At 35.2% G+C, this 26,688-nt stretch overlaps 1 protein-coding gene across 6 annotated transcripts in view; it reads right to left on the bottom strand.

The window, feature by feature from the left end:
- Nucleotides 1–26,688, bottom strand: part of STXBP5L (syntaxin binding protein 5L) — a 333,130-nt gene that overhangs the window by 36,064 nt on the left and 270,378 nt on the right. For 3 of the 6 annotated variants that reach the window (XM_070466030.1, XM_070466033.1, XM_070466031.1), the window contains 2 exons: nt 22,406–22,498; nt 11,501–11,551 (listed from right to left, as the gene is read on the bottom strand). The exons of 2 other annotated variants lie outside the window; for them this stretch is intronic. In XM_070466030.1, coding sequence (XP_070322131.1) covers nt 11,501–11,551; nt 22,406–22,498 — 144 coding nt within the window. The remainder of the gene's footprint in view (nt 1–11,500; nt 11,552–22,405; nt 22,499–26,688) is intronic. One more of the 6 variants, XM_070466032.1, reaches the window with a different exon arrangement.

The raw sequence follows: 26,688 nt of genomic DNA, 5'->3' as shown, positions 1-26,688 counted from the left end.
GCCTCTCCCTGTTGGCCCTCTACCCTTAACAACAGCTAATGTACTTTGTGTTACTATACATTAATTTACATTTCACAGAATTTTATATTAGAGCAGTCATACAAGTACACTTGATTTTATCTGGCTTCTTTCATTATGATTAGTTTGAGATTCCACCATGTTGTCTTGTTTCCACAGACCTAGTTTCTTTTTATTGTTGAGGAGTATTCCACTATATGAGTATGCCACAATTTGCTTAACTATTTACCCACTGATGAATATTTGGGGTGTTTCCAGTCATCCATTATCTTTTAAAGATATTTATAAACTAAGTCAATTGTTTTTACTTACCCATACATTTACCATTTCCAGTGCTCTTCATTTCTGTGTAGCTCTAGATTTCCTTCTGGTATTGTTTTCCTTTTTCCAGAAGGACTACCTATAAAATCTCTTGTAGTTTCAGATTCTTTTAGCTTTTGTGTCTGTAAATTTTTTTTTTTTTTGCTTTCACTTTTCAGTGATATTTTGTCAAGTACAGAATTGTAGATTGACAATTTCTTTCAGTCCTTTAAAGATGTTCTTCCACTATCTTCTTGCTTGTATAATTTGAGAAGCTTGCTGTTATTTGTTCCCCTATATGTTAATATTTCTATTTTTTGCTGGCTGTTTTTTAATGACTTGATTATGACAAACTTTGGTGTAATTTTCTTCATGTTATGCTTGAAGTTTGTTGAGCTTCTCTCATCTGTGGATTTACATGTTCATCAAATTAGAAAGATTTCTGGCATTACTCTTTCGAACATTCTTTTCTGTCTCATCATTTCTTTCCTCTCCTCAGAATATTAGATAACTTGAAGTTGGACAATAGATCACTCATTCTCTGCTCACTGTTTGGTCTTTTTCTTACTTTGCTTAATTTTGGATGGTTAATTGAATTCAGCACTGTCTTCTTTTTCACTGTCAATTCTGACGTTAGTCTCATCTACTGTATATTTCATCTCATATATATTGTTCACTTCTAGATGTTTGTTAGGTCTTTTTAAATATTTTCCATGTCTCTTCTTAAGATGCTGCTGCTTTCCTCCATCTCCTTGAATATAGGAGGTACAGATCTTCCTCGAATTGTGACGGGATTATGTTCCATTAAACACATCATATATTGAAAATATCTGAAGTCAAAAATATATTTAATACACCTGACCTACCAAAAACCATAGCATAGCTTATCCTACCTTAAACATGCTTAGAACACTTACAGTAGCCTATAATTGGGCAAAATCACTTAACATAAAGCCTATTAAATAATAAAGTGTTGAATATCTCATGTAATTTATTGAATACTATACTGACAGTGAAAAACAATGTTTATACTGGCACAGAATGATTGGAAGTGTATCATATTGGAAGCGCTGCATATTACTAGCCTAGAAAAGATCAAAATTCAAATTCTGATGTATTGTTTCTAAAGAGCATTGCTTTTGTTGTTGTTTCTACTGAATGTGCATTGCTTTTGTTGTTGTTGCTTAGTATTGCTTTTGCATCATCATAAAGTTGAAAAATTGTACGCTGAACCACTGGATGTTGAAGATAATCTGCATATTTACAATAGCTGATTTAACATCCTTGTCCACTTATTTTGTTCTATGTGTCATTTCTAGGTCAGTTGCTATTGATGGATATTTTTTCTTTATCATAGATTGTATTTTCCTGTTGACACAGTATCATTGCCTGGATGCCAGACATTGTAAATTTCATGCTATTAAGTGCTGTTTGTTTTCTATTCTCCCTACATTAATTTTTGTTCCAGGGCACAAAAATGTTTAGAAATAGTACAGTGTTGATTTTTACTTTGAAATAAATATATAACCACACTAAATTGCCAGAAATTATATAGGATAGCAGCATAACTTGTGGGTCAGTGAAATGAATGGCAGTAGTTATACAAGGAAAAGGAGGGAGAAATTAGAAATATTTTGTTATTATAAAGTACTTTCACTATCCATGAAGCAGTACAGTGTTATTTAAAAGAAGACTTGTATCCATTGTAAATATATATTGCAAACTTTAGGGCAACTGCTAAAATAAAAAGTAAAGTATAATTGATAAGCTAAGAAAAGAAAGTAAAAGAAATCATATAAAATACCCAATTCAAAACACACAAAAATCAGTGGAAGAAGAAAATAGGAACAAAAAAGAAGGGAAATGAATAGAAAATAGTAACAATTATGATAGATATTAGTCTATATAATCACTTTAAATGTCACTTGTCTAAATGCATCAATTAAAAGACTCTCAGTGATTCAAAAAAAAGACCCAACTACATTCTCTACAAGAAATTTAATGATACGTATATAGGTTAAAGTAAAGGGATAGTGAAAGATGTAACAGCTAACATTAATCAAAAGATTAACAGACTTTTATTCATATATATATAGGCTTCACAGGTGGCACTCATGGTAAAGAACCTGTCTGCTAATGCAGGAGCCATAGGAGACATGAGTCCGACCCCTGGGTCAGGAAGATCCCCTGGAGGAGGACATAGCAACCCACTCCAATATTTTTGCCTGGAGGATCCCATGGACAGAGGAGAATCCCATGAACTGGTGGGCTACAGTCCAAAGAGTCAGACACAACTGAAGCAACTTGACACAGCACAGAACATGTATATACATGGGCTTCCCTGGTGGCTCAGACAGCAGAGAATCTCCCTGCAGTGCAGGAGACCTGGGTTTGACCCCTGGGTCAGAAATACCCCCTGGAGAAGGGAATGACTACCCACTCCAGTATTCTTGCCTTGAGAATTCCATGGACAGAGGAGCTGAGTGACTACAGTTTTCATAGCTCACCAGGGGTGGACTTTCACTTTCACAGCCCACCGGTTCCTCTGTCCTTGGGGTTTTTCAGGCAGGAATAATGAGTGGGTTGCCATTTTCTTCTCCAGTGGATCTTCCCTACTCAGGGGTCGAACTCACATCTCCAGCAGCTCCAGCATTTCAGGCAGATTCTTTACCCGCTGAACCATCAGGGAACACCGTACCCCCATATACACTTACATACATATTTACAGACAGTTGCTTAGTATGGTGAAGAACATTGTTAGACCAGTGAACCCCAGAAGCATTGGCTCATTGCCATACTTCATTTGTTGTGAAATGAGTTCCTTGATGAAAAGCAAGGCTGTGTGAAATACAGTGATAGATAAGGCATAGCTCAGTGATGAAGAATCCACCTGCAAATACAGAAGATGTGGGTTAAAAATCCCTGAGTTGGGAAGATCCCCTGGAGAGGACATGGAAATCCACTCTAGTATCCTTGCCTGGGAAATCCCATGGACAGAGAAGCCTGGTGTGCTACAGTTCACGGGGTCGCGAAAAAGTTGGACACAACTTAATGACTAAAAAACAACAACAAGCCCATGGATAATAGTTTTGGCAGAAGCATTCCATTCAGGAAAAGCAGATCCATAATCCAGAGTAAGTGTATATTCTAGCAAGAACATAACGTTTCTTCCATGCTGAAAGTGGTTCAGTGTAATCAACCTGCCACCAGGTAACTGATGAACCTGAGAAATGGTAACATTGCAGACAGTGTTGATTATTTCATTTGTCATATTGAGCATTCAGCAGTCATAGCCAAGTTGACCTTGGTGAGTGGAAGTCCATGTTGCTGAGTGCATGCATAACTTGTGTCCCTGCCACCATAGCTACTCTGTTCATTAGCTCATTGGGCAATGACAGGGTGGCTGGGAAAAAAAGCTGACTGGTATCTACAGAACGGGTCATTCTATCAACTTAAGTATTAAGATTCTCCTCAGCTGAGGTCACCCTTTGGTGACATGGGACAAAAATTTTCCTGTACACTAGCAACAGAATTTGAAATTCAAAGGAATTAACATTTACATTAGTACCTCAAAATTTATGTATAAATCTAACAAAGCATGCATATAAATTTAACAAAACATGTGCCAGATCTATATGAGAAAAACTACAAAACTATTAAAGTTCCTTACTGATGAAAGAAACTGAAGACAAATAAATGGAGACAGATTCCATGTTCATGGATAGGAGGGCTCAATATTGTTGAGACAAGTTCTCCCCAACTTGATCTGTAGCTTCAACACAATCCTAGTCAAAATTCCAGCAAGTTATTTTATGGATGTTGACAAACTGATTCAAGTTTATTTGGAGAGGAATAAGACCCAGAATACTAAAGGAAAGGAGTAAAGTTATGGAATGACACTACTTGACTTCAAGACTTGCTATAAAACTAAACTACTGAAGATAGATGATATTGGTGAAAAAATAAACAGATATATCATTGCAAAAGAATAGAAAGCCTAGAAATAGATCCAACAAATATAGTCAACTGATCCTTGACAAAGGAGCAAAAGCAATGTGATGGAGAAAAGACAGTCTTCTCAACAAATAGTAGTGAAACAACTGGATATATACATACACAAAAAAATGTAAACAGATTTTACAACCTTCAAAAAAACTCAAAATTGATCATAGTCCTAAATGTTAAACACAAAATTGTAAAACTACTAGAAGAAAACAGAAAATCTAGATGACTTTGGGTTTAATGACTTTTTAGATATAATACCAAAGACCCAATCCATGAAAGAAAATTGGTAAGTTTGACTTCATTAAAATTAAAAACTTTGTAAAAGACACTATCACGAGGATGAGAAGACAAGCTTCAGACTGGAAGAAAATAGGTATAAACTATATACCTGAAAAACATTAACTAAAATACACAAAGAACTCCTAAAACTCAACAAAAAGAAAACAAACCACCTGACTTAAAGAATTGGCAAAAGAGATGAACAGATACCACACCAAAGGAGACAGATGGAAAAATGAGCACATAAAAATATTTAAAATTTCAAATTAAAACAAGGATGAGAAACCACTACACACCTACTAGAATGGCAAAAATGTAAAACACTGTCAACACCAAATGCTAGAAAAGATTTGGAACAATGGGATATAACTGATAGTGGGGATGCAAAACTGACTGTGCAAAGACTTCTTAAAAAGCTAAACATACTTTTACCATATGACCCAGCAATCATGCTCCTTAGTATTTACCCAAAGAGGCTGAAAACTTATGTACACATAAAAACCTGAATGGATAAACTGTGGTACATTTGAGACAATGGAATATTATTCAGTGCTAAAAAGAAATGAACTACAAAACCATGAAAAAAACATAGAGGAACAGTAAATACGTATTACTAAATGAAGGAAGTTCATCTATACTGTGTGATTCCAACTGTGTAACATTCTTGACATTCTCTAGAGTAGGCAGTAGAAAAATGTGTGGTTGCTAGGACTTGAGGTGAAGGAAGTGATGACTAGGCTGACAGAAGATTTTCAGAGCAGTAAAACTATTCTGTATTACACTGTAATGTATTGTATAGTGATGAATACCTGTCATTATGCATATGTTAAAACATCAAATATGAGCCCTAATGCAAACTATTGACTTGGGGTGATGATGATGTATACATATTGGTTCATGAGTTATAAAAATGTACCATTCTGGTGGAGGATGTTAATAGTAGGGGAGGCTCTCTGGGGAGAGAGAGAATATGCAATATGTAAAACTGTTTTAAAACGTTACTTACATTAACATTTTTTTTTTTTTAATTTTTATTAGTTGGAGGCTAATTACTTTACATCATTACAGTAGTTTTTGTTATACATTGATATGAATTAGCCATGGATTTACATGTATTCCCCATCCCGGTCCCCCCTCCCACCTCCCTCTCCACCCAATCCCTCTGGGTCTTCCCAGTGCACCAGGCCCGAGCACTTGTCTCATGTACCCAACCTGAGCTGGTTATCCGTTTCACCCTAGATAATATACATGTTTCAATGCTGTTCTCCTGAAACATCCCACCCTCGCCTTCTCCCAGAGTCCACAAGTCTGTTCCATACATCTGAGTCTCTTTTTCTGTTTTGCATATAGGGTTATCGTTACCATCTTTCTAAAGTCCATATATATTACATTAACATTTTAAAAAGGGAATCCTCATACATTGTTGTGCTAAGTCACTTTAGTCAGGTCCAACTCTTTACAACCCTATGGACTGTAGCCTGCCAGGCTCCTCTGTCTGTAAGAACACTGGACTGGGTTGCCATACCCTCCTCCAGGGGATCTTCCTAACCCAGGGATTGAACCCACGCCTCCTGTGTCACTTTACCACTAGTGCCATGTAGCATAGCACCACGTCTTTACCACCAGCACTACCTGGGAAGCCATAGCTATACACTGTTAGTGGGACTGTAAACTGGTACAGCCACTGTGGAAAACAGTATGCGAGTTCTCAGAAAACTAAAAGTTTTTATTTTGGAATAATTTCACATTTAGAAGAAAGCAGCCAATACCTAAATTTCTTATTCTCCTTTCCCAATGTCACCTTGGGGCATTACTATTAACTGAACTCTATATTTCATATTTCACTAGTTTTAAAAAATATTTTTCCTACAGTTTTTGAGGTGAGATTCATCTGAAGCAATTTTAAAATGTACAATTCAGTGGTAGTTAGTACACTCACAATATTGTGCAACAACCACAACTGTATAGCTCCAGAACATTTTCATCACCACTAAAAACAGCACTTCCACATTAAGCAGTCACTGCCCTTTCTACTCTTCCCTAGCCACTGGTGACCATCAGTCTACTTTCTGTTTCTAGGGATTTAGTTATTCTGGATATTTAATATAAATGAAATCATGCAGTATGTGGCTTTATGTCTGGCTTCTTTCAGTTCACGTAGCGTTTCTGAGGTTCATCCATGTTGTAGCATGTATCAGGACTCCCTTTTTAAAAAGAAACTAACAATTGTGATAAAATTTATCTAAATCAACTTCAAGTGTACAGTTCAGTGGTATTAAACACACTTGTACTGTGTAGCAGTCATCTCCAGAATTCTTTTCACCTGGTAAAAATGGAACACATTGCTCATTAAACAGTAACTCCCCATTTCCTCCTCCCCTAGCTCCTGGCATCCACCATTCTACTTTCTTTCCCTACATATGTGACCATTCTGGGTACCTCACATAATTGTAATCATACAATTTTTGTCTTCTGTGACTGGCTTATTCTACTTAGCATAATATTCTCAAAGTTCACTCATGTTGTAGCATGCATGTATGCTCAGTTGTGTCTGATTCTTTGTGAACCCATGGACTGTAGCCCACCAGGCTCCTCTGTCCATGAAATTCTCCAGGGGATCCTCCCAACCAAGGAATTGAACCCGAGTCTCTTGCATTTCCTGCACTGGCAGGCAGATTCTTTACCAGTGAGCCACCTGGGAAGCCCCATGTTGTAGCATGTGTTAAAATTTCCTTCCTTCTAAGGCTGAGCAAATTCCACTGTTCTGTACACATGTTTTGTTTATCCATCCATCCACTGATGGACTGTGGATTGCACTGCTTCCACATTTTAGTTATTGTCATTGTCAGTTAAGTCATTAATCCATATTTTTTTGTATGTAGGATGAGGTAGCGGTCCATCTCCATTATCATGCACGTGGCCTTCCAGTTGTCTCAGTACCATTTATTGAAGAGACTATTCCCTGCCCCTTCTGCCCACCCCATTGAATTGTCCTGGCAACTTGTTGAAAATCAGTTGGTCACAGATGTATAGTTTTATTTCTAGACTCAATTCTATCATTGACCTATGTGTATATCTTCATGCCAATACCTGTAGTAGCTCAGCTGGTAAAAGAATGCATCTCCAATGCAGGAGACCCTGGTTTGATTCCTGGGTCGGGAAGATCTGCTGGAGAAGGGATAGGCTACCCACTCCAGTATTCTTGGGCTTTCCTGGTGGCTCACCTGGTAAAGAATTGCCTGCAATGTGGGAGACCTGGGTTCGATCTCTTGGTTGGGAAGACCCCTGGAGAAGGGATGGCTACCCACTTCAGTATTCTGGCCTGGAGAATTTAATGGACTGTATAGTCCATGGGGTTGCAAAGAATTGGACATGACCAAGTGACTTTCACTTTGATATGTGTAGCCATGGAGGAAGTTTTGAAACTGGGAAGTGTGAGTATTTCAACTTTCAACCATGTGTATTGTTTTGTCTCTTTTTGCTTTGGCACTTCCATATGAATTTTAGGAAAAGCTTTTCCATTATTTAAAATGGCTATTGGTATTTTAGCTGTGACTGCGTTAAATCTGTTAGACTGTTTTGGTATTACTTAAATAATATTAAACATTCCAATTCATGAACAAGGGATGTATTTTCACTTTTATAGGTCTTTTAAAGTTTCTTTTAGCAATGTTTTGTAGTTATCAGTGTAAAGTTTTACATCTCCTTGGTTAAGTTCATCTTTAGATATTTTACTTTTAGGAGACTTACAAATGGGATTCTTTTTTAAAATTTCTTTTTCAAAATTTTCATTACTGGTGTATAGAAATACAGCTGATTTCTTTGTGCTCACCTTATACCTTGCAACTCTACTAAATTCATTTATTCTCGTTATTCTTTTGTGGATTTTGGAGGATTTTCTGTATACAGGATCATGCCACCTGCCAACAGGGCTAGTTTTACTTCTTTATCAATTTGTATGTGCTTTCCCCGCCAAACCCGCCCCCCCCGCCCGCCCCTAAGTCACTGGCTAGAACTTCCAGTACAGAATAGAAGTAGTACACAAAGGCCCTTTTGTCTTGTTCTGGATCTTTTCATTTCTGGCTGCACTGGGGATTTGTTGCTGCACGGGCTTTCTGTAGTTGTGAGGATACTCTTTGTTGTGATGTGGAGGCTTCTCATTGTAGTAGCTTCTCTTGCTGTGAAGCGCAGGCTCTAGGGTGTGATCTCAGTAGTTGTAGCATGCAGGATTCACAAGCTGTGGTGCACATGGGGCCTCCAGACCAGGGGTTGAGCCTGTGTCCCCTATGTTGGCAGGTGGATTCTTAACCACTGGACCACCAGGGAAGTCCCTAGTCTAGATTTTAAGGAAGAAAGTTTTCAGTCTTTCATCCTTGAGTAGGATGACTGTGGGCTTCTCATGAATGCCTTTTATCAGTTTCGGAAAGGTCCCTCTATTTCTAGTTTCCTGAGGGTTTTTTTTTTTTTTTTTTTTTTTTAAATCATGAAAAGGATTCAATTTTGTCAAGTCCTTTTTCTGCACTAAGTGAGATGATCATGTGTGGGATTTTTCCTTCATTCTGTTAGTGTGATTTTTACATTTTTTATTTTCTTCTGTTGAACCACTCATGTATTATTTCTGAGATAAATAACACTTGATTATGGTATATAACCCTTTAAATATGCTGCTGGATTTTATTTGCAAATATCTTGAGAATTTTGCATGTATATTCATATGGGGTGTTGGTCTCTAATTTTATTTTCTTGCAGTGTTCTTTGTCTAGCTTTGAAATAAGGGTAATGCTGTGTCATAGAATGTGTTATGAAATGTTCCTTGTGTTTTTTGGAAGAGTCTGATAAAGACTGGTGTTAATTCCTCTTTAAATATTTGGTAGAATTCACCAGGGAAGCTGTCTCATCCTGGACTTCTCTTGAAATTTTTGAGCAGTGATTCAGAATCTTTACTCAGATTTCCTTCTCCTTCTTGAGTTTGTTTTGGTAATTCATGTATTTGTAGGAATTTGTCTATTTTATCTAGATTAGTTAATGCTGGCATAAAATTGTTCACAGTATTCTCTTATAATCCTCTTCTGTAAGGCAGATTGTAATGCACCCACTTTTATTCCTGATTTTAATTGCTTGTATATTCTTTTTTCCTTAGTCTAGGTAAGGGTTTGTCAATTTGTTGATCTTTCCAAAGAATCAACTTACAGGTTAATTATTATTTTTCATTATCTATTTTCTCTCTAATCTTTTTTTCCTTACTTTGCTACTTTTCATTTGACATTTCTTATATGCTACACAAAATAATAGGTGATTATAGGCTATTCAATGATACATACTTGATTTAAGTTCAGTTTTGCTATTAATTATATGACCTTAGACAAATTTTAATTTTTCATATCCTTAATTTATTTGTAAAGTGGGTAGAACATTACTGATCCATGTATTATCTACCTATCATATACCAAATAATATGTACAAATTATATAGCATACTGTCTAACATGTAGTAGGAGGTCAATACGTCGAACTAGAATGTTGACTCTTCCTTTGATATCAATTACACTGGCAAAATACTAATTAACTTCATAACAATTTTGTTAGTATTGAACTAATAACACTGAATAATGTTGCATCTGCATTTAAAATGTGATTTGCATTTAATATCACTGACATAATTACCTAATCAAATTCACCTAAGATGGTATGTAATTAGATTTTAAATGTAACAAATTATTTATTGCTGAAAGTTATTTAATTTAGTTAAAATAGGATGAGGTATGAGAATATGCTCAATAAACTTTGAGTATTATGTTCTGTGATCTAGGTTCAAATCTTAATTCTACAATTTATTAACAATATAACCTCAGTTTCTACTCTAGAAAAAAAGGAATACTTAACTACCTTAAAGAGTTGCTGAAAAAGTGAAAAGTGAAACTGTTAGTCCTTCAGTCATGTTCAACTCTGCAACCCCATGGACTGTAGCCCACTAGGCTCCTCTGTCTGTGGAACTGTCTGGGCAAGAATACTGGAGTGGGTAGCCATTCCCTTCTCCAAGGGATCTTCCCAACCCAGGGATTGAACCCAGGTCTCCAGCAATGCAGGCATATTCTTTATTGTCTGAGCCACCAGAGGACTTTTTAAAGAGCTGCTAAGAAAGTTAAGTAAAATCATGTATGTGAAACAGCTTTGAACACTCTAGAAAACAAAGACTAATTACTGGATTTTTGTTATTTTAGATATGACACTGACATTCGTAGGTTTTATGCTATGACTTTAAGTCAGAAGAAAGGAGATGAAAATAAAGGTGATTCAATTAAATTTCACAAAAGAAACTATCCTGGAACAAGTAGATTAAAGTTCTGAGGGAAAAATTGATGAAAACCTATTTAATAAGACCTTATTTATTTCAGAACTAGAATTATGAATAAGCTTGGGAGCACCACAAAAAATAAAGTGAATAACATCTTCTGTAACTTTCCCTAATGGCAAGAACTCCATTCTTTTATGTATCAGACTTTGCAGTTGTTGTTGTTAAATAGCATTAGTTGTAAATGATATTAATATTCAAAATAGGAAAATAGTTCGAGGAAATGATGCTCATTACATGATTACTGTCACAAAGGGTCCATATGCATGACTCTAGTTAATGTTTAAAAACATTTTCATGATTAAAAAACCCCAAACATTATTATAGTTGGTGTGTAATGATTTATGAAACATAGTTTTGTAAAATGATTGTTAACAAAATATTGAATGCTGCCAACAGAACTGTATGGTGATTTTTAAGAAAGCCTTTTTGAAAAGCCATTAAACACTGCCATCTAGGAAACTTGTTATTCATGGACCGGTTGGTTAAAATGTTCAGCCGAATGAATGTAAGAAAACTGAAAATTGTTGGCTTTTGCCTACCGTACCAAGATCAGCCTTAAGATCTGTTGGCAGACTTAACTTTCTTGATCCTTTAACTGAAACAACAGAAAAAGGAAAAAGGCAGTTAATTATATAAAACTGACGAGGAGTGTGAGGGAACAGTATGTTTTACAGTATAATTATTGAAATTCTGATTAACATTAATATTTAGTGAGCATGTATGGAAGCGGAAATATTGTTCAATGTTAAGTTTGTCGTCATTCAGGATTAAATATTTACTACGCAAACAGAAACATGAGAAAAGCAATTGTTATTACAGTAAATAATCAAATGTATCTTTGTGTAGTTTTTTCACACATAGCATGAGAAGCGATTTCTTATTTTGGAAAGTACCAAAAGTCAATTTCAGATAAATCTTAACAGATAAGTACTGCAACAAATGTATAAATTCATAGCATAAGTAACAATGGTAAGGGTAAAAACTGATTAACTCTATAAACATTTTTTGAAACAGAAAATTTTATTAGAGATGTATACGATGTAGTCTAGGAAACTTTACCATATCATGAAATGACTTCAACATTGAATACTACAATGTTAAATTCAGTAGTTCAAATAACTCAAACAAAAAATATTTTAAAATGTTTAATTATATTATTATAAATCAAGCTGTCATAAAATGTTTGAATAAATCAAGAAAACTACAATTTATTGAAAATTTGCCTCATCTGTTAATAAATATTTTACATAGGGCATCTCATAAAATATTAAACTGGAATGCATTATAATAGAAATGCATTAGGGGAAATCAAGTTAGAAACCTTTTCTGTCAATTAATACTTTAAGACCCAAATTGATACTATCAATTAATGTATACCTTCTAATGAGTGATTTTCTTTACAACTAGGAAAATTATTTTAAAATAAAGATGCAGTATGGTACAGAAGAAAGAATACTCAATTTAAAATCAGAAAACATGAGTCACAAATTTCTGAATTGTTACCACCTAGTTATAAAACTTAAAGTTTAATAAAATTCCCTTTATCAATTTGCAGCTTAACCTTCTTAGTATCAAAAACATTATTTGATGGATACCTCTAATATTTCAGCAGGAATGCAATATATTTTATAAAAACCTAAATGTAAAAGAAACCTAAATAAACTTTTTGTATGTCATGAAATATTACTCATCTTTTTATTTTTTTCCAACCATTTAAAATTTAAAAACCCATTCTTAATTCTCAAGTCATATCAAAATAGGTGGCAAGCTGGCTTTGGCCAGTGGGCTGTAGCTTGCTGACTACAATATGCCATGCTAAACTGCTTACTAAAGGAAATCTAAGTATTATCATTCTAATAAAATAATAACAGGCCATTGTCTCTAAAAAATTAAAAATAATTCTCCTAAAGAGAAATCAAATTTTAAGTCAAATTTGAGCAATTTGGGTTTAGAATCAGCAGCACAGCAAAAAGATTGTTATTTATATAAAAATATGGCAAACTAAATAAATAAATGTAATAATTATACCAGAAGAGGTTGCAAATAAAGTATATTTTGTAAACTGATTCACAATTCAGATACACTGAGGGAGTAGGAATTTTTTACTTGAAATCTTTCACTTAATTTTTAAAATAGAAACTAATTCTTTGTAAGGATTTGTTTCAGAATTTATAGTTTTAATTGCCTCTATTTTGTTTTTAAATAGGGCATTTCAACATATCTATATAGTCTGAATTACTTCAGAAACAGATTTACAAAGATGCTTTCAGAAAGAGGTCAAACTTTTGACCTCTTTCTATTAGTTCCTTTCTATTAGTCTAATATGTAATTGACTCTGGCTCTCAGATCCACTCTACTTTTCCGGATACCCTCTCCACTTTACCACATAGCTTCTTGGTTTCCTGTAGACTGATTCCTACCTAAAAATTGGGGGCCCTCTCACAAACCCCATCCTCAGCTGTATAACTAGGGGAGGAAAAGGGAGCAATTAGATGGTGAGATTAATTGCTGAACTTCTTTAATAAAAATGTTAATTACAGGTGCCAGATACTGATTCACAGAAAAACCTTCTCTTTGTTTGATCTAGCTGCAAGTAGACTCGTACTCACCCTTTAAGACGGCTGAACACTCATCACCTCGGTGAAGGCAGCCTGGCCTGAGGCTTCATGTGCTGTTATCTTAACCTTCACAGCACCTTGTGCACATCTCTCTATAATACTTGCATTTTATTATACCAGATATTTTTTTATTCTCTTACTATCAATTAACATCCTATAAATTTTGAGTTTTCTAAACATGGGGATTATATTCCCAATATTTAATTAATTGGCATAAAATAGGTGTACAATACATGTGTGCTGAATGAATGTCTTTAAAAAACAGTGAAGTCGGAAGGTAGGATGATGGGTTATTCTGAAGAGGGCTAAAACAGAAAGCAAGCATGTTTCAAGTGTTAGAAGAATATGTTACACATTAACATTTGAGGAATTTGAGATGGAAGATGAGTAAGGTAAGTGGTTCTAGAAATACACTGAGTGAAAATACATATCAGTCTTTGCAATGTGTCCTTGGGAATGCATATCTATGAATTTCATTTTTATTTTCTAGCAAGAATGTGGAGAAGGCAATGGCAACCACTTCAGTACTCTTGCCTGGAGAATCCCAGGGATGGCAGAGCCTGGTGGGCTGCCATCTATGGGTCGCACAGAATCAGACACAACTGAAGCGACTTAGCAGCAGCAGCAGCAAAAGTGTACATACCACTATCATTTCATATTGTTAGTCAAAGGGGTGAAAAACAGGAAACAAAAACTTCACCTTACTCATTGGTTAAGCACACTGCACTAAGAGAGATCTTTCTGACCCAGGGGTTGAACCTGGTTTGCCCACATTGCAGGCAGATTCTTTACTGGCTAAGCCACCAGGGAAGTCCTAGAAAGAGGTAGAGTAAGGTCAGATTTCTCTGACTCCAAATCTATGCCCTTTGCCCTAAGCAACACAAATTTTCCTGACATAAGAAGATACCACCTGTTTAGCCTACACATCTATAAACTCTATATCTATAAAATAAATAAAACACTAAATTAAATGTTATTTAGATTAACATGTTAGGAAAGTTCACCTATCAATTAACTGGCTCGTTGGAATACAGTAATGAATTTCATTTGTCTCTATCTTCCCTATGCTATAAATGAAGATAGGACAAAAATACCTGGTGTATGTGCATGTATGTGTATGTACATACACACATACATATATATACATATACACAGGTGTAGTTAACAAAAACAAACATTTTGGAGTTACAATGCCATGATGGAGTCCTGAAAAGCCTACACACCTCTAATTTTGACCCCAAATTTAATTTTGTTGGATCATATGTAGTTTTAATTTTAGTTTGTTAAGGAGCCTCCATATACTTTCCTTCATAGTGGCTGTACTAATTTACATTTCCACCAACAGTGTAGGAGGGTTCCCTTCGCTGCATACCCTTTCCAGCTGATGATGGTCATTCTGATTGAGAGGGAGGCAACTTCCTTGGTGGCTCAGATGGCAAAGAATCTGTCTGCAATGTGGGAGACTCAGGTTCTATCCCTGGGTCAGAAAGAGCCCCTGGAGTAGGAAATGGCAACCCACTCCAGTATTCTTGCCTGGAGAATTCCATGGACAGAGGAGCCTGGTGGGGTACAGTTATGGTGGGGTCACAAAGAGCTGAATATGACTGAATGACTAACACTACTATGACTCTAATTGGGGTGAGGTGATATCTCACTGTAGTTTTGATTTGCATTTCTCTAATAATTAGCAATGTAGAGCCTCTTTTCATGTGTCTCTTGGCCATCTCAATGTCTTCTCTAGAGAAATGTGTATTTAGATCTTATGCCCAGTTTTTGATTGGGCTGTATATATGTGCGTGTGTGTGTATTTTATATTGAGTTGCATGAACTGTTTGTAGATTTTGGAGATTAACCCCTTGTCAGTAGCTTCATTTGCAAATATTTTCTCCAAATTTGTGGGTTGTCTTTTAGTTTTGTATATAGTTTCCTCTGCTGTGCCAAAGCTTTTGAGATTAATTAGGTTCCATTTGTTTATTTTTGTTTTTATTTCCGTTACTTCAGTAGATGGATCAAAAGATATTGCTGTGATTGATTTATGTTGAAGAGTGTTCTTCCTGTGTTTTCCTCTAAGAGTTTTCTAGTATCAGGTCTTACATTTAGATCTTTAATCTATTTTGAATTTATTTTTGTGTATGATGATAAAAAGGTCCTAATTCCATACTTTTACATGTAGTTGTCCAGCTTTCCCAGTCATTTATTGAAGACACTGTCTGTTCTCCATTGTATAGTCTTGTCTATTTCATCATAGATTAATTGACCATAGGTGCATGGGTTTATTTCTGGAACTTCTATTTTGTTTCAGTGATCTATATTTCTATTTTTGTGACACTACCATTCTGTTTTGGTGACTAGTCTTGTAGCATAGTCTGAAGTCAGGAAGCCTGACTCCTCCAGCTCTGTTTCTCTTTGTCAAGATTGCTTTAGCTATTCAAGTTCTATTATGTCTCCATACAAACTTAACATTTTTGTTCTAATTCTGTGAAAATGTCATTGGTGATTTGATAGAGATTGCACTGAACTGTAGATTGCTTTGGGGAGCACAGTCATCTTGACAGTATTTATTCTTCCAATCCAAGAACATGTAGTATCTTTCTATCTTTGTCATTTTCAATTCCATTCACTGGTCTTCCATATCAGAGTACAGGTCTTTTGCCTCCATATGTAGGTTTATTCCTAGATATTTTATTCTTTTTGATGAGATGGTAAATGGGATTTGTTCCTTAATTTCTCTTTATCATTTTTCCTTGTTAATATATGAAAATGCTACATATTTGCTGCATTAATTTTGTATCCTGCAACTTCACTGAATTCATTGAGATCTAGCAATTTTCTGGCAGCATCTTTAGGGTTTTCTATGCATAAGATCCTGTCATCTGCAAACAGTGACAGTTTTATTTCTATTTTGGTTTGGAATTTTCTTTTTCTGCTCTGACTGTCATGGCTAGAATTTCCAAAATAATGGTGAATAATAGTGGCAAGAGTAAGCACCCTTGTCTTGTTCCTGATTTTAGAGGAAATGCTTTCAGTTTTTCACCATTGAGAATGATGTCTGCTGTGCGTTTGTAGTATATGGCCTTTATTATGTTGGCACAGGCTCCCTCTATGCCCACTTTCTGAATTTTTTTTTAAATCATAAATGGGTGCTGAATTTTGTCAAAGGCTTTTTCTGCGTCTATTGAGATGGTCATATGTTTTGTTAATGTGGTGTATCACACTGATTGATTTGCAGATATTGAAAAATCCTTGTGTCCCTGGGATAAAGCCCACTTGATCATGGTATATGATCCTTTTAATGGGTTGTTGGATTTGGTTTGTTAGTATTTGGTGGAGGATTTCTGGACTTTGGGTGGGAGTTTTTAATCATAGCTTCAATATCAGTGCTTGTGACAGTCTATTCATATTTTCAGTTTCTTCCAGGTTCAGCCTTGAAGTTTGCATCTAACAATTTGTCCATTTCTTCTAGATTGTCCATTGTATTGGCATATAATTGTTTGTAGTAGTCTCTTATGATCCTTTGTATTTCTGTGGTGTCTGCTGTAACTTCTCCCTTTTCATTCTTAATTTTATTGATTTGAGATTTCTCCCCTTTTTTTTCATGATGAGTCTGGCTAAAGGTTTATCAATTTAAAAAAAAAATCTTTTTAAAGAACCAGCTTTTAGTCCTATAGATCTTTTCTATCATTTTCTTCAACTCTTATTTCATTGATTCCTGCTCTGATCTTTATGATTTCTTTCCTTCTACTCACTTCGGGTTTTGTTTGTTCTTTTTTTCTCTAGTTGCTTTAGGTGTAAGTTTAAGTTGTTTATTTGAGATTTTTTTGAATTCCCTGAGGTAAGATCATATTGCTATAAACCTCTTAAAACTGCTTTCCTGCATCCCATAAGTTTCAGATCATCATGCTTTCATTTTTATTTGTTTCTAAGTATGTGTGATTTCCTGTTTGATATCATCAGTGATCCATTGGTGTTTAGTAGCATATTGTTTGGCCTCCACATGTTTGTGGTTTTTCTGCATTTTTTTTTTCATTGTAGTTGATTTACAATCTCATAGTGTTATGGTCAGAAAATATGCTTGATATAATTTCCATTTTCCTAAATGTACTGAGGCCACTTTGTGGCCAGCATGTGGTCCATCCTGCAAAGTGTTCCATGTGCAGTTAGGAAGAATGTGTACTCTGCTCCTTTTGGATTTATATTTATAGACTTTTAAATAGTCTATAAATATTGATTAAGTTCATTTGCTCTAATGTGTCATTTAAGGCCTGTGTTTCCTTATTTGAGTTTCTTGTGAATGATGTTCATTGACAGAGGGGTGTTAATGTCTCCCAATATTATTGTGTTACTGTTGATTTCTCCTTTTAAGGCTGTTAGTATATTTGCCTTATATATTGAGATGCTGCTATGTTAGGTGCATATATATTTAAAATTGTATCTTCTGCTTGGATTGATTCCTTTATCTTTAGGTACTGTTCTTCTTTGTCTCTTGTAACAGTCTTTAAAGTTTGTCTGATATGAGTATTGCTACTCCAGCTTTCTTTTAATTTCCATTTGCATGAAATTCCTTTTTCTATCACCTCACTTTCAGTCTGCATGTGTCTCTAGATCTGAAGTTGGTCTCTTGTGCATATATGCATATATATGGGTCTTATTTTTGATCCATTCAGCTACTCAGTCTTTTGGTTGGGGCATTTAATCCATTTATGGTTAAGGTTAATTATCAATATGCACATTCTTATTGCCATTTTGTTCATTGTTTTGGATCTGGTTTTGAAGGTCTTTTTTCTTACCTTCCTATTCTGCTCTCTTCTCCTGTGATTTGATGACTAACTTTACTGTTGTGTTTGGATTACTGTTTTTGTGTGTGTGTGTATCTTGTAGATTTTCAGTGTGCAGTTACCATGAGGTTTTGATATAACAGTCTGTGTATAAACAAGATTGTTCTAAGTCATTGATCTTTCAATTTCAAGTGTATTTCCAGTATCCTGCATCTGTACTCTCCTCTTATCACAGTTGCTGGTTTTGAGACTGTATTTGTGTGTGGAATACTTCCCACCTTTACCATGTGTTGACCTTTTCCAGACAGCTTTTCCATTCATAATTTTCTTGTTTCTAGTTATGACATTTTCTTTTCACCTAGATAAGTTCCTTTGGCATTTGTTGCAAAGCTGGTCTGACAGTACTGAATTCTTAGTTTTTGCTTCTCTGTAAGGCTATTGATTTCTCCATCAAATCTGAATGAGATCCTTGCTGGCTAGAGTATTCTTGGTTGTAGGTTCTTCCCTTTCATCACTTTAAAAATATTATGCCACTCCCTTGTGGCCTGCAGATAACCTTATGGGAGTTCCTGGTATATTATTTGTTGATCTTCTCTTGTTACTTTTAGTATTTTTTTCTTTGTCTTTAATTTCTGTCAGTTCGATTACTATGTGTCTTGGTGTGTTTCTTCTTGGGTTTATTCTGCCTGGACTCCATGATTCCAGGGCTTTGGTGAATGTTTCCTTTCCTATGTTAGGGAGGTTTTCAGCTATTATCTTCTCAAATATTTTCTCAGATATTTTTTTCTCTCTTCTCCCTCTGGGATCCCTATAATGTGAATATTGGTGCATTTCATGTTGTCCCAGAAGTCTCTTACACTGTTCTTTCATTCTTTTTTTCTTTATTCTGTTCCACAGCCATGATTTCCACCATTCTGTCTTCCAGCTCACTTATGTTCTTCTGCCTTACTTATTCTGCTATTGATTCCCTTCAATGTATTTTGTTTTTCAGTTATTGTATTATTCATCAGTTTATTTGCTCTTGAGGTCTTCTAGGTTTTTGTTAAACATTTCCTGTCTCTTCTTGATCTATGTCTCCGTTCTTCGGAGATCTTGAGTCTTTACTATCATTACTCTGAATTCTTCAGATAGATTGCTTGTCTTCACTTCATTTAGTTGTTCATTGGGATTTAATCTTATTCCTGCATCTGGCACATAGTCCTCTGTCTCACACTGTCTAACTTCCCGTGATTGTGGTTTTCCATTCCTCAGGTTGCATGGTTATAGTTCTCGTTTCTACTGTCTGCCCCCTGGTGAATGAGGATGTTTAAGAGGCTTATGCTGGTGGGAGGAACTGGTTCCTAGCTACTGGTGGGTGGAGCTGGGTCTTGTCCGTCTGGTGGACAGGGCTGTTTTATGGGCAGCTATTCTCATCAGAAAATGGCATGCCACAGTGGTGTTGTATTATTACATAGGAAAAAGGAAACTACTGTACGGAAAATTCTGGGTTATAATCATTTTTAGGTTTCTTGGCCACTGATTTTATTTGGGGTCTAGAACATTGGTAACTCATGCTGGTTAATGATATAAATCTCAGTTCAGTTAAGTTGCTTAGTCTTGTCCAACTATTTGTGACCCCATGGACTGCAGCATGCCAGGCTTCCCTGTCCATCACCAACTCCTAGAGCTTGCTCAAACTCATGTCCATTGAGTCAGTGATGCCATCCAACTATTTCATCCTCTGTCATTCCCTTTTCCTCCTGCCCTCAATCTTTACCAGCATCAGGGTCTTTACCAGTGAGTCAGTATTTCGCATCAGGTGGCCAAAGTACTGGAGTTTCACCTTTAGCATCAGTCCTTCCAATGAATATTCAGGATTGATTTCCTTTAGGATTGACTGGTTGGATTTCCTTGCAGTGCAAAGGACTCTCAAGAGTCTTCTTCAGCACCACAGTTCAAAAGCATCAATTCTTCAGGGCTCAGCTTTCTTTATAGTCCAACTCTCATATCCATACATGACTTCTGGAAAAACCATAGCTTTGACTAGACAGACCTTTTTTGGCAAAGTAATGCTGTCTAGGTTGGTCACAGCTTTTCCTTCAAGGAGCAAACATCTTTTAATTTCATGCTGCAGTCACATCTGCAGTGATTTTGAAGCACCACCGCCCCCCCCCCCCAAGTCTCTCATTGTTTCCCCATCTATTTGCAGTGAAGTGAGGGACCAGATGCTGTGATTGTAGTTTTTTGAATGCTGAGTTTTAAGCCAAATTTTTCACTGTCCTTTTTCACTTTCATCAAGAGGCTCTTTAGTTCTTCTTCACTTTCTCCATAAGGGTGGTGTCATCTGCGTATCTAAGACTATTGATATTTCTCCCAGCAATCTTGATTCCAGCTCATGCTTCATCGAGCTTGGCATTTTGCATGATGTACTCTACATATAAGTTAAATAAGCAGGGTGACAATATACATCCTTGAAGTACTCCTTTCCCTATATGGAACCAGTCTGTTGTTCCACGTCCAGTTCACTTTCTTCTTGACCTGCATACAGATTTCTCAGAAGGCAGGTAAGGTAGTCTGATATTCCCATCTCTTGAAGAGTTTTCCACAGTTTGTTGTGATCTACACAGTCAAAGGCTTTGGCGTAGTCATGAAAGCAGAACTGAAACTGTTCTTCCTGTTTCAGAAAAAAAAAAGATGGAGGGGGGACAGATATACACATATGGCTGATTCTTTCTTTTTTGATGATTCAACGGATGTTGGCAATGTGATCTCTGGTTCCTCTGTCTTCTAAATCCAGCTTCAATATCTGGAAGTTCACAGTTCATGTACTGCTGAAGCCTGGCTTGGAGAATTTTGAGCATTACTTTGCCAGCATGTGAGATGACTGCAGTTGTGCAGCAGTTTGAACATTCTTTGGCATTGCCTTTTTTCTTGGGGATGGTCTTGATCACTGCCTCCTGTACAATGTCACGAACTTCCGTCCATATTTCTTCAGGCACTCTGAGATCTAATCCCTTGAATCTATTTGTCACTTCCACTGTATAATTGTTAAGGGATTTGATTTAGGTCATACCTGAGTCACTTAAATGGTCTAGTGGTTTCCTCTGCTTTCTTCAATTTAAGTCTGAATTTTGCAATAAGGAATTCATGATCTATGCACAGTCAGCTCCTGGTATTGTTTTTGCTGACTGTATAGAGCTTCTCCATCTTTGGCTGCAAAGAATATAATCAATCTGATTTTGGTATTGATCATCTGGTGATGTCCATATGTAGAGTCTTCTCTCGTGTTCTTGGAAGAAGGTGTTTGCTATGACCAGTGCATTCTCTTGGGAAAACTCTGTTAGCCTTTCCTCTGCTTCATTTTGTACTCCAAGGCCAAATTTGCCTGTAAATCTAGTCATAAGTCATTTTGTAATGAGTGCCTATTTTAAGAAAGCTATGTATTGTTTAAAAAATTATTTTCTAATTGAAGGATAATTGCTTTAGAGAATTTTGTTGTTTTCTGTCAAACATCAAAATGAATCAGCCATAGGTGTACATCTGTCCCCTCCCTCTTCTGATTTGGTTCCTATGAATAGCACCAAATATGCAATGAGCCTGTAAAAAATATATAGGACTTTTCTTTTTGCTCACTATTTCTGAGAGAGCATTGCCCCTTTGAGGCAATTCTCTGGAGTTTTCATGAGCATCACAGTTGTTTCTGATTACAGAAAATATTTATCTGTATCATGAAGAATATAGGAAAATTTTTACAAAACTACTGTAGCTTTTGGCTCTTACGTTTTCCCTGAATTCTCTGTTGGCCACTTCATATTTTTTTATAGGCCTGATGAAATTATCCAGGTTATAAAGTAGAAAACTCCATTATCAAAATTCTGTGGAACATTTCAAAAGCCTTAGGAATTCCTGCTGTATATTTAATGAAGTTCATTTTATAATTTTAACCAGTGCTTTAGGGAAATTGGTCTTTATTCAACATGAGGGAGATGTATTTTTAGCACAACAAATAAGAAAGGTTTTGGAACAAATTGTAGAGATAATAGCTTCTTTGTTCATAAAATAAATTTTCACTTTCACCTGGCAAATGATGTACTTGATTCCTCTGTCTCATAGCTGGTATTTCATTCCTATAAAAGCCTGGTGCTGCCTCAGGAGTTCTGGTAGCAAGTCCTAAAGGAAGGGAATAAAAAACTATTGGCATGTAATTTTTTAGCCCAAATGAACCAACAGTTTTTACCGTAGAGGTGACTTTCATAATAACTATTTGGAAGGCAAAAATAACTGTTTTGTGCCTTTTCTTGAGTATTTTGGTACTAATCCAACAGAGGATACTTTGAAAGGAAGAAGCTTTCTTTCTTGAAGGATGGATGTAATGGGGTTCCAGACATGTAGAATTACACAGAAATGGCATTAAAACTAGGCTCTAAGACCTAGTTTTAACCCAGGTTTGAGAATAGAATAGAATTTTTTTTTTAACGTTTTGTGGCATTAGTTTCCATGTTAATTTTTAATAAAGATATCTTTAGGGATAAATATTATGCTATATTGTAGACAGTGAGAATCTTGAGGACGGACGGCTGCATAGGTAGCAGCAGTTTTATGACCTGATGCTAACCCTCCCCAAAAAATATTAAACTGAGAAAATGATTTTTAAAGGCAAATCTTCAAGGAGAACAAATTAGAAAAATGCACACTTTGTGGGCAGACATAACCCTACAGTTGACAGCTTGATTAATTTTCAACTCTTGGCCCAAAGAAAAACAGGCTGTTTTCTTAGGGGATTATAGTCCTGTTCCAGATTTGGTGGCGCTAGTGCTGATGTTAGCTTCTGCTCAGCTCTTTGGGAAGTATGTTTCTGCAGTACCCAAACTGCACTATCTTGCCTGGTGAGTAAAAAATGGTTACACAGCTTTAAGGAAAGATAATAACTTGTATAACTATTGTTTTAATGTTTATTTCTGCAGATAGACTGTCAGGTCCATTTGGCATGGGATATTTTTATATTGTTCATTAGTTTATTCTCAGTGGATATCATAATATCACTTCTAACTATAGACACTTTGACTTACTTTTTGAATGTAACAGTTGGGTGAATGAATAATATGAAATGATTGTTATCTTGAAAGCTGAGAGTATCAATGTTCTGACTGGTTCATTGGGGATCCTTTCAGCTCCCAATCCCTATTCTCTTCTCTCACATTATCCTAAAGGAAATATTTAATAGTATGAAACTTCACCCTGTATTACCTGCAGTTTATTGGCATAAAAGGGAGTTTAAGATCTATGTAAAAAAGCAGAGTTATAACATGCTTACTGGTCTCTGGCTTTCTTTATTTCTGATCTCTCGTACTCAGAGATATTTGTGTCAATGTTTTAATATGCTTTTTAGCGGACTTAAATAGGTGAGGGTTTGGGATCCCAAAACAGGAACCGAGAAGGGAAGCAACTACTGAACAAATAATGTAAAAAAAAAAAAGTTTCATAGAGTCATGGTTCTCCAGTGGTCCAGAGACCAGAAGCATTAGTACTACCTTGGAACTTGCTAGAAATGCAAACTAACAGGCCCCACTCTAGATTTATTGATTTGAATCTCTTATACTCAGCAATCTATGTTTTAATAAAAATTCTTCATAGGATTCTGATACAGGTTTTAAGCTTAAAAGCCACTGCATTATGCAGAAAAAAGAATACTGGCTCTTAAATGCCATATATACATTAAAATGGAAGATATACTGAGATATAAACATAATAATTATCATTACTAATCAGATCTATGAAATTTCTCTGTATAGTGTATAAATCAAGTGTATAATCAAGGAGACTTGCTAGGAGGCATGACTGTTTTTATTAGTTTTTCAAAAGTTAGGATGTATTACAAATATTCTTAAGCATGTATATTCTATCACTGGTAAGTTATCTAAACATTTTAACTGTTTATATTTTCATTCTTTTCTACCTCTAAAGATAATATACATCATGAATTTTATAAAGCTACTGTTAAATTTTTAAATGATTTTTTTTTTCATGGTTACATTTTAAGATTTGATTGGGCTAAGACTCTTCATTTACCATAACTATACCTTTCCTGATAATCTAGATTGAATGCAGCAATTTTTACAGCAGCAAGAGATTGCATAATGTTGTTTTAACGTACATTTGTTGGCATAGTATGCTGGAAATAGTGTTGAACACATTCTCCTTTGTGGGCTTAAAAAGATTCATTAATATAACACAATTATTTTTCCTTTTTCATGATGAATGGAATAAGCAAATATTATTTCCAGCAATTTTAACTAAGATAAAAAAAATCTGTTAGTATTTTCCCCAGAAAGATAAACTTCACATATTTTAAGAAATATATATAGTGATTAGAAAGCTAATGTAACAAAAAGTATCATTCCTCAATCATAATTATTTATAGTTTAAAATGGCTACTAAAGAAGAATGGGACCTGCCAGTAAACCATTCTCAAATAAGGCACTATAGTGATAATGAATCTTAGTCAAGCATTTCTGTTCCAAATAACATAATACAAAAGTAGTCAAAATCTTCCTGTTTTGAAGCAATCTATTTGATTGCATGCAAAGTCCTTTGAGTGCTTTGCCAAAAAAAAAAAAAAAAAAAAGTGTGATGGTGTTTATAGATATGCTTTAACATTAATAAAAGAAAAAACATCCAAGGCAGAGTACTAAAAGCAGAATGTCTATTAAAAACCTGTAGCAATCCTCATAATTAACTATGAAATCTTGAAAGACATATACCTGAGATGGAAATAAAGAAAAGATATCTGCTAACATCACATCTATTCAACATTGTTTTGGAGGCTCTAGCTGATTTCTTCCTTTAGAAAGAAGAAATAAAATTGTCCTTTTAACAGAATCAGTTCAGTTCAGTCGCTCAGTCGTGTCCAACTCTTTGCGACCCCATGGAGGATAATTAGATACATAGATAATCAAAAAGAACTGACAAATTACTGAAGTTAAATAGTTTATCAAATGTTCTGGCTGTAATATCAATATACAAAAATTAATTACTTGTATATTAAAGCCACAAGCATAAAAAAGATATTAAAAACTTTACAACACAGAACATCAAATACTGAGTAATAAAGGTAATGAAAGATGTGTAGGTTTCTACAAAGAAAAATAAAATTATTACTGAAAGAAGAAATAAACGAAGAGATACCAAATGGAAAATTCATTGCTGAATATCAGTTCTCACGAACTGATCTACAGATACAGTGAAACTGTAGTCACTATCCAAACATGTCGATTTGTGTGCAAACTGACAATTTTTTTTCTAAAAGTTATATGAAAACACAAAAGACCTAAAATAACTATACTATTCTTGAAAAAGAACCACAAAAACAAAATTGAAGGACCTATACTGTCAGCAATACTGCAAAGCTACAGCAGTTAAAACAGTCAGGAATAGGATAAATGATAGATAAACACTCAAATGAAACAGAACATAAAGTCTAGAAACATAGATACACAGTAGAGTACACTAATTTGTGACAAAATTACCATTTTAGTGCCTAGAAGAAATGATAGTTTTTTCATGAATGGTCCTTATCAACTAGATACCTAAATGAAAGTAATAAACCTTGAATCTTCCCTCACATTAGACACAGAAATACATTTCGAGTGGGACTTAAAATTGAAGGTAAAACAATGAGGCTCCTAAAAAACAGGGAAATAGTTTTATGACCTTAGGGTAGACAAAGATGTTTTTAAAAACAAAACACACAAAGCATTAACAATAAAAAAAAATTGATACACTGAGCATCATTAGCATTAAAATCTTTTGTTCATCAAAAGACCACTTTAAGAGAGTAAAAGGTGAGGCACAGAATGGGAAAAGATAGTTTGCTCTATATACACCCAACAAAAGTACTTCTTTGTATGTATCTACCTATCTATACACATACACAGAATTTCTTATCAAAAGAAAAAGTTGGCAACATAATAACAGTAAGTAGAAGACTTGAATATCTCATAAAAGATGATATTAAAAGTAGTCAATTAACATAAGAGAAGTTCATCAAAATCATTAGACAACAGGGACATGCACTGCAATTTGATTCCACAGTGAGATAGTCCTATATATACCTCAGAATGACTAAAGTTGGAAAAATTGGTGAGTATGTGGAACAAATAGAACTTTTATATGCTATAACAGAAGTAAAATCGGTGTAACCACTTCAAAACTCCATTCCCAGAAACATGTAACACAGAGATAAGTTACATTTGTACTAAAAATTGTACAAGATTGGTCATAACAGCTTTACTTATAATAGCTCCCAAAGGAAAACCACCTAAATATTCAGCAATAATAAACTGCATAGAGATATATTTGTA

Source organism: Odocoileus virginianus, chromosome 4, assembly GCF_023699985.2.
Source record: "Odocoileus virginianus isolate 20LAN1187 ecotype Illinois chromosome 4, Ovbor_1.2, whole genome shotgun sequence".
Classification (NCBI taxonomy): Eukaryota; Metazoa; Chordata; class Mammalia; order Artiodactyla; family Cervidae; genus Odocoileus; species Odocoileus virginianus.
The sequence above is the reverse complement of the archived record's forward strand: the minus strand, read 5'-3'. Positions and strand labels throughout refer to the sequence as shown.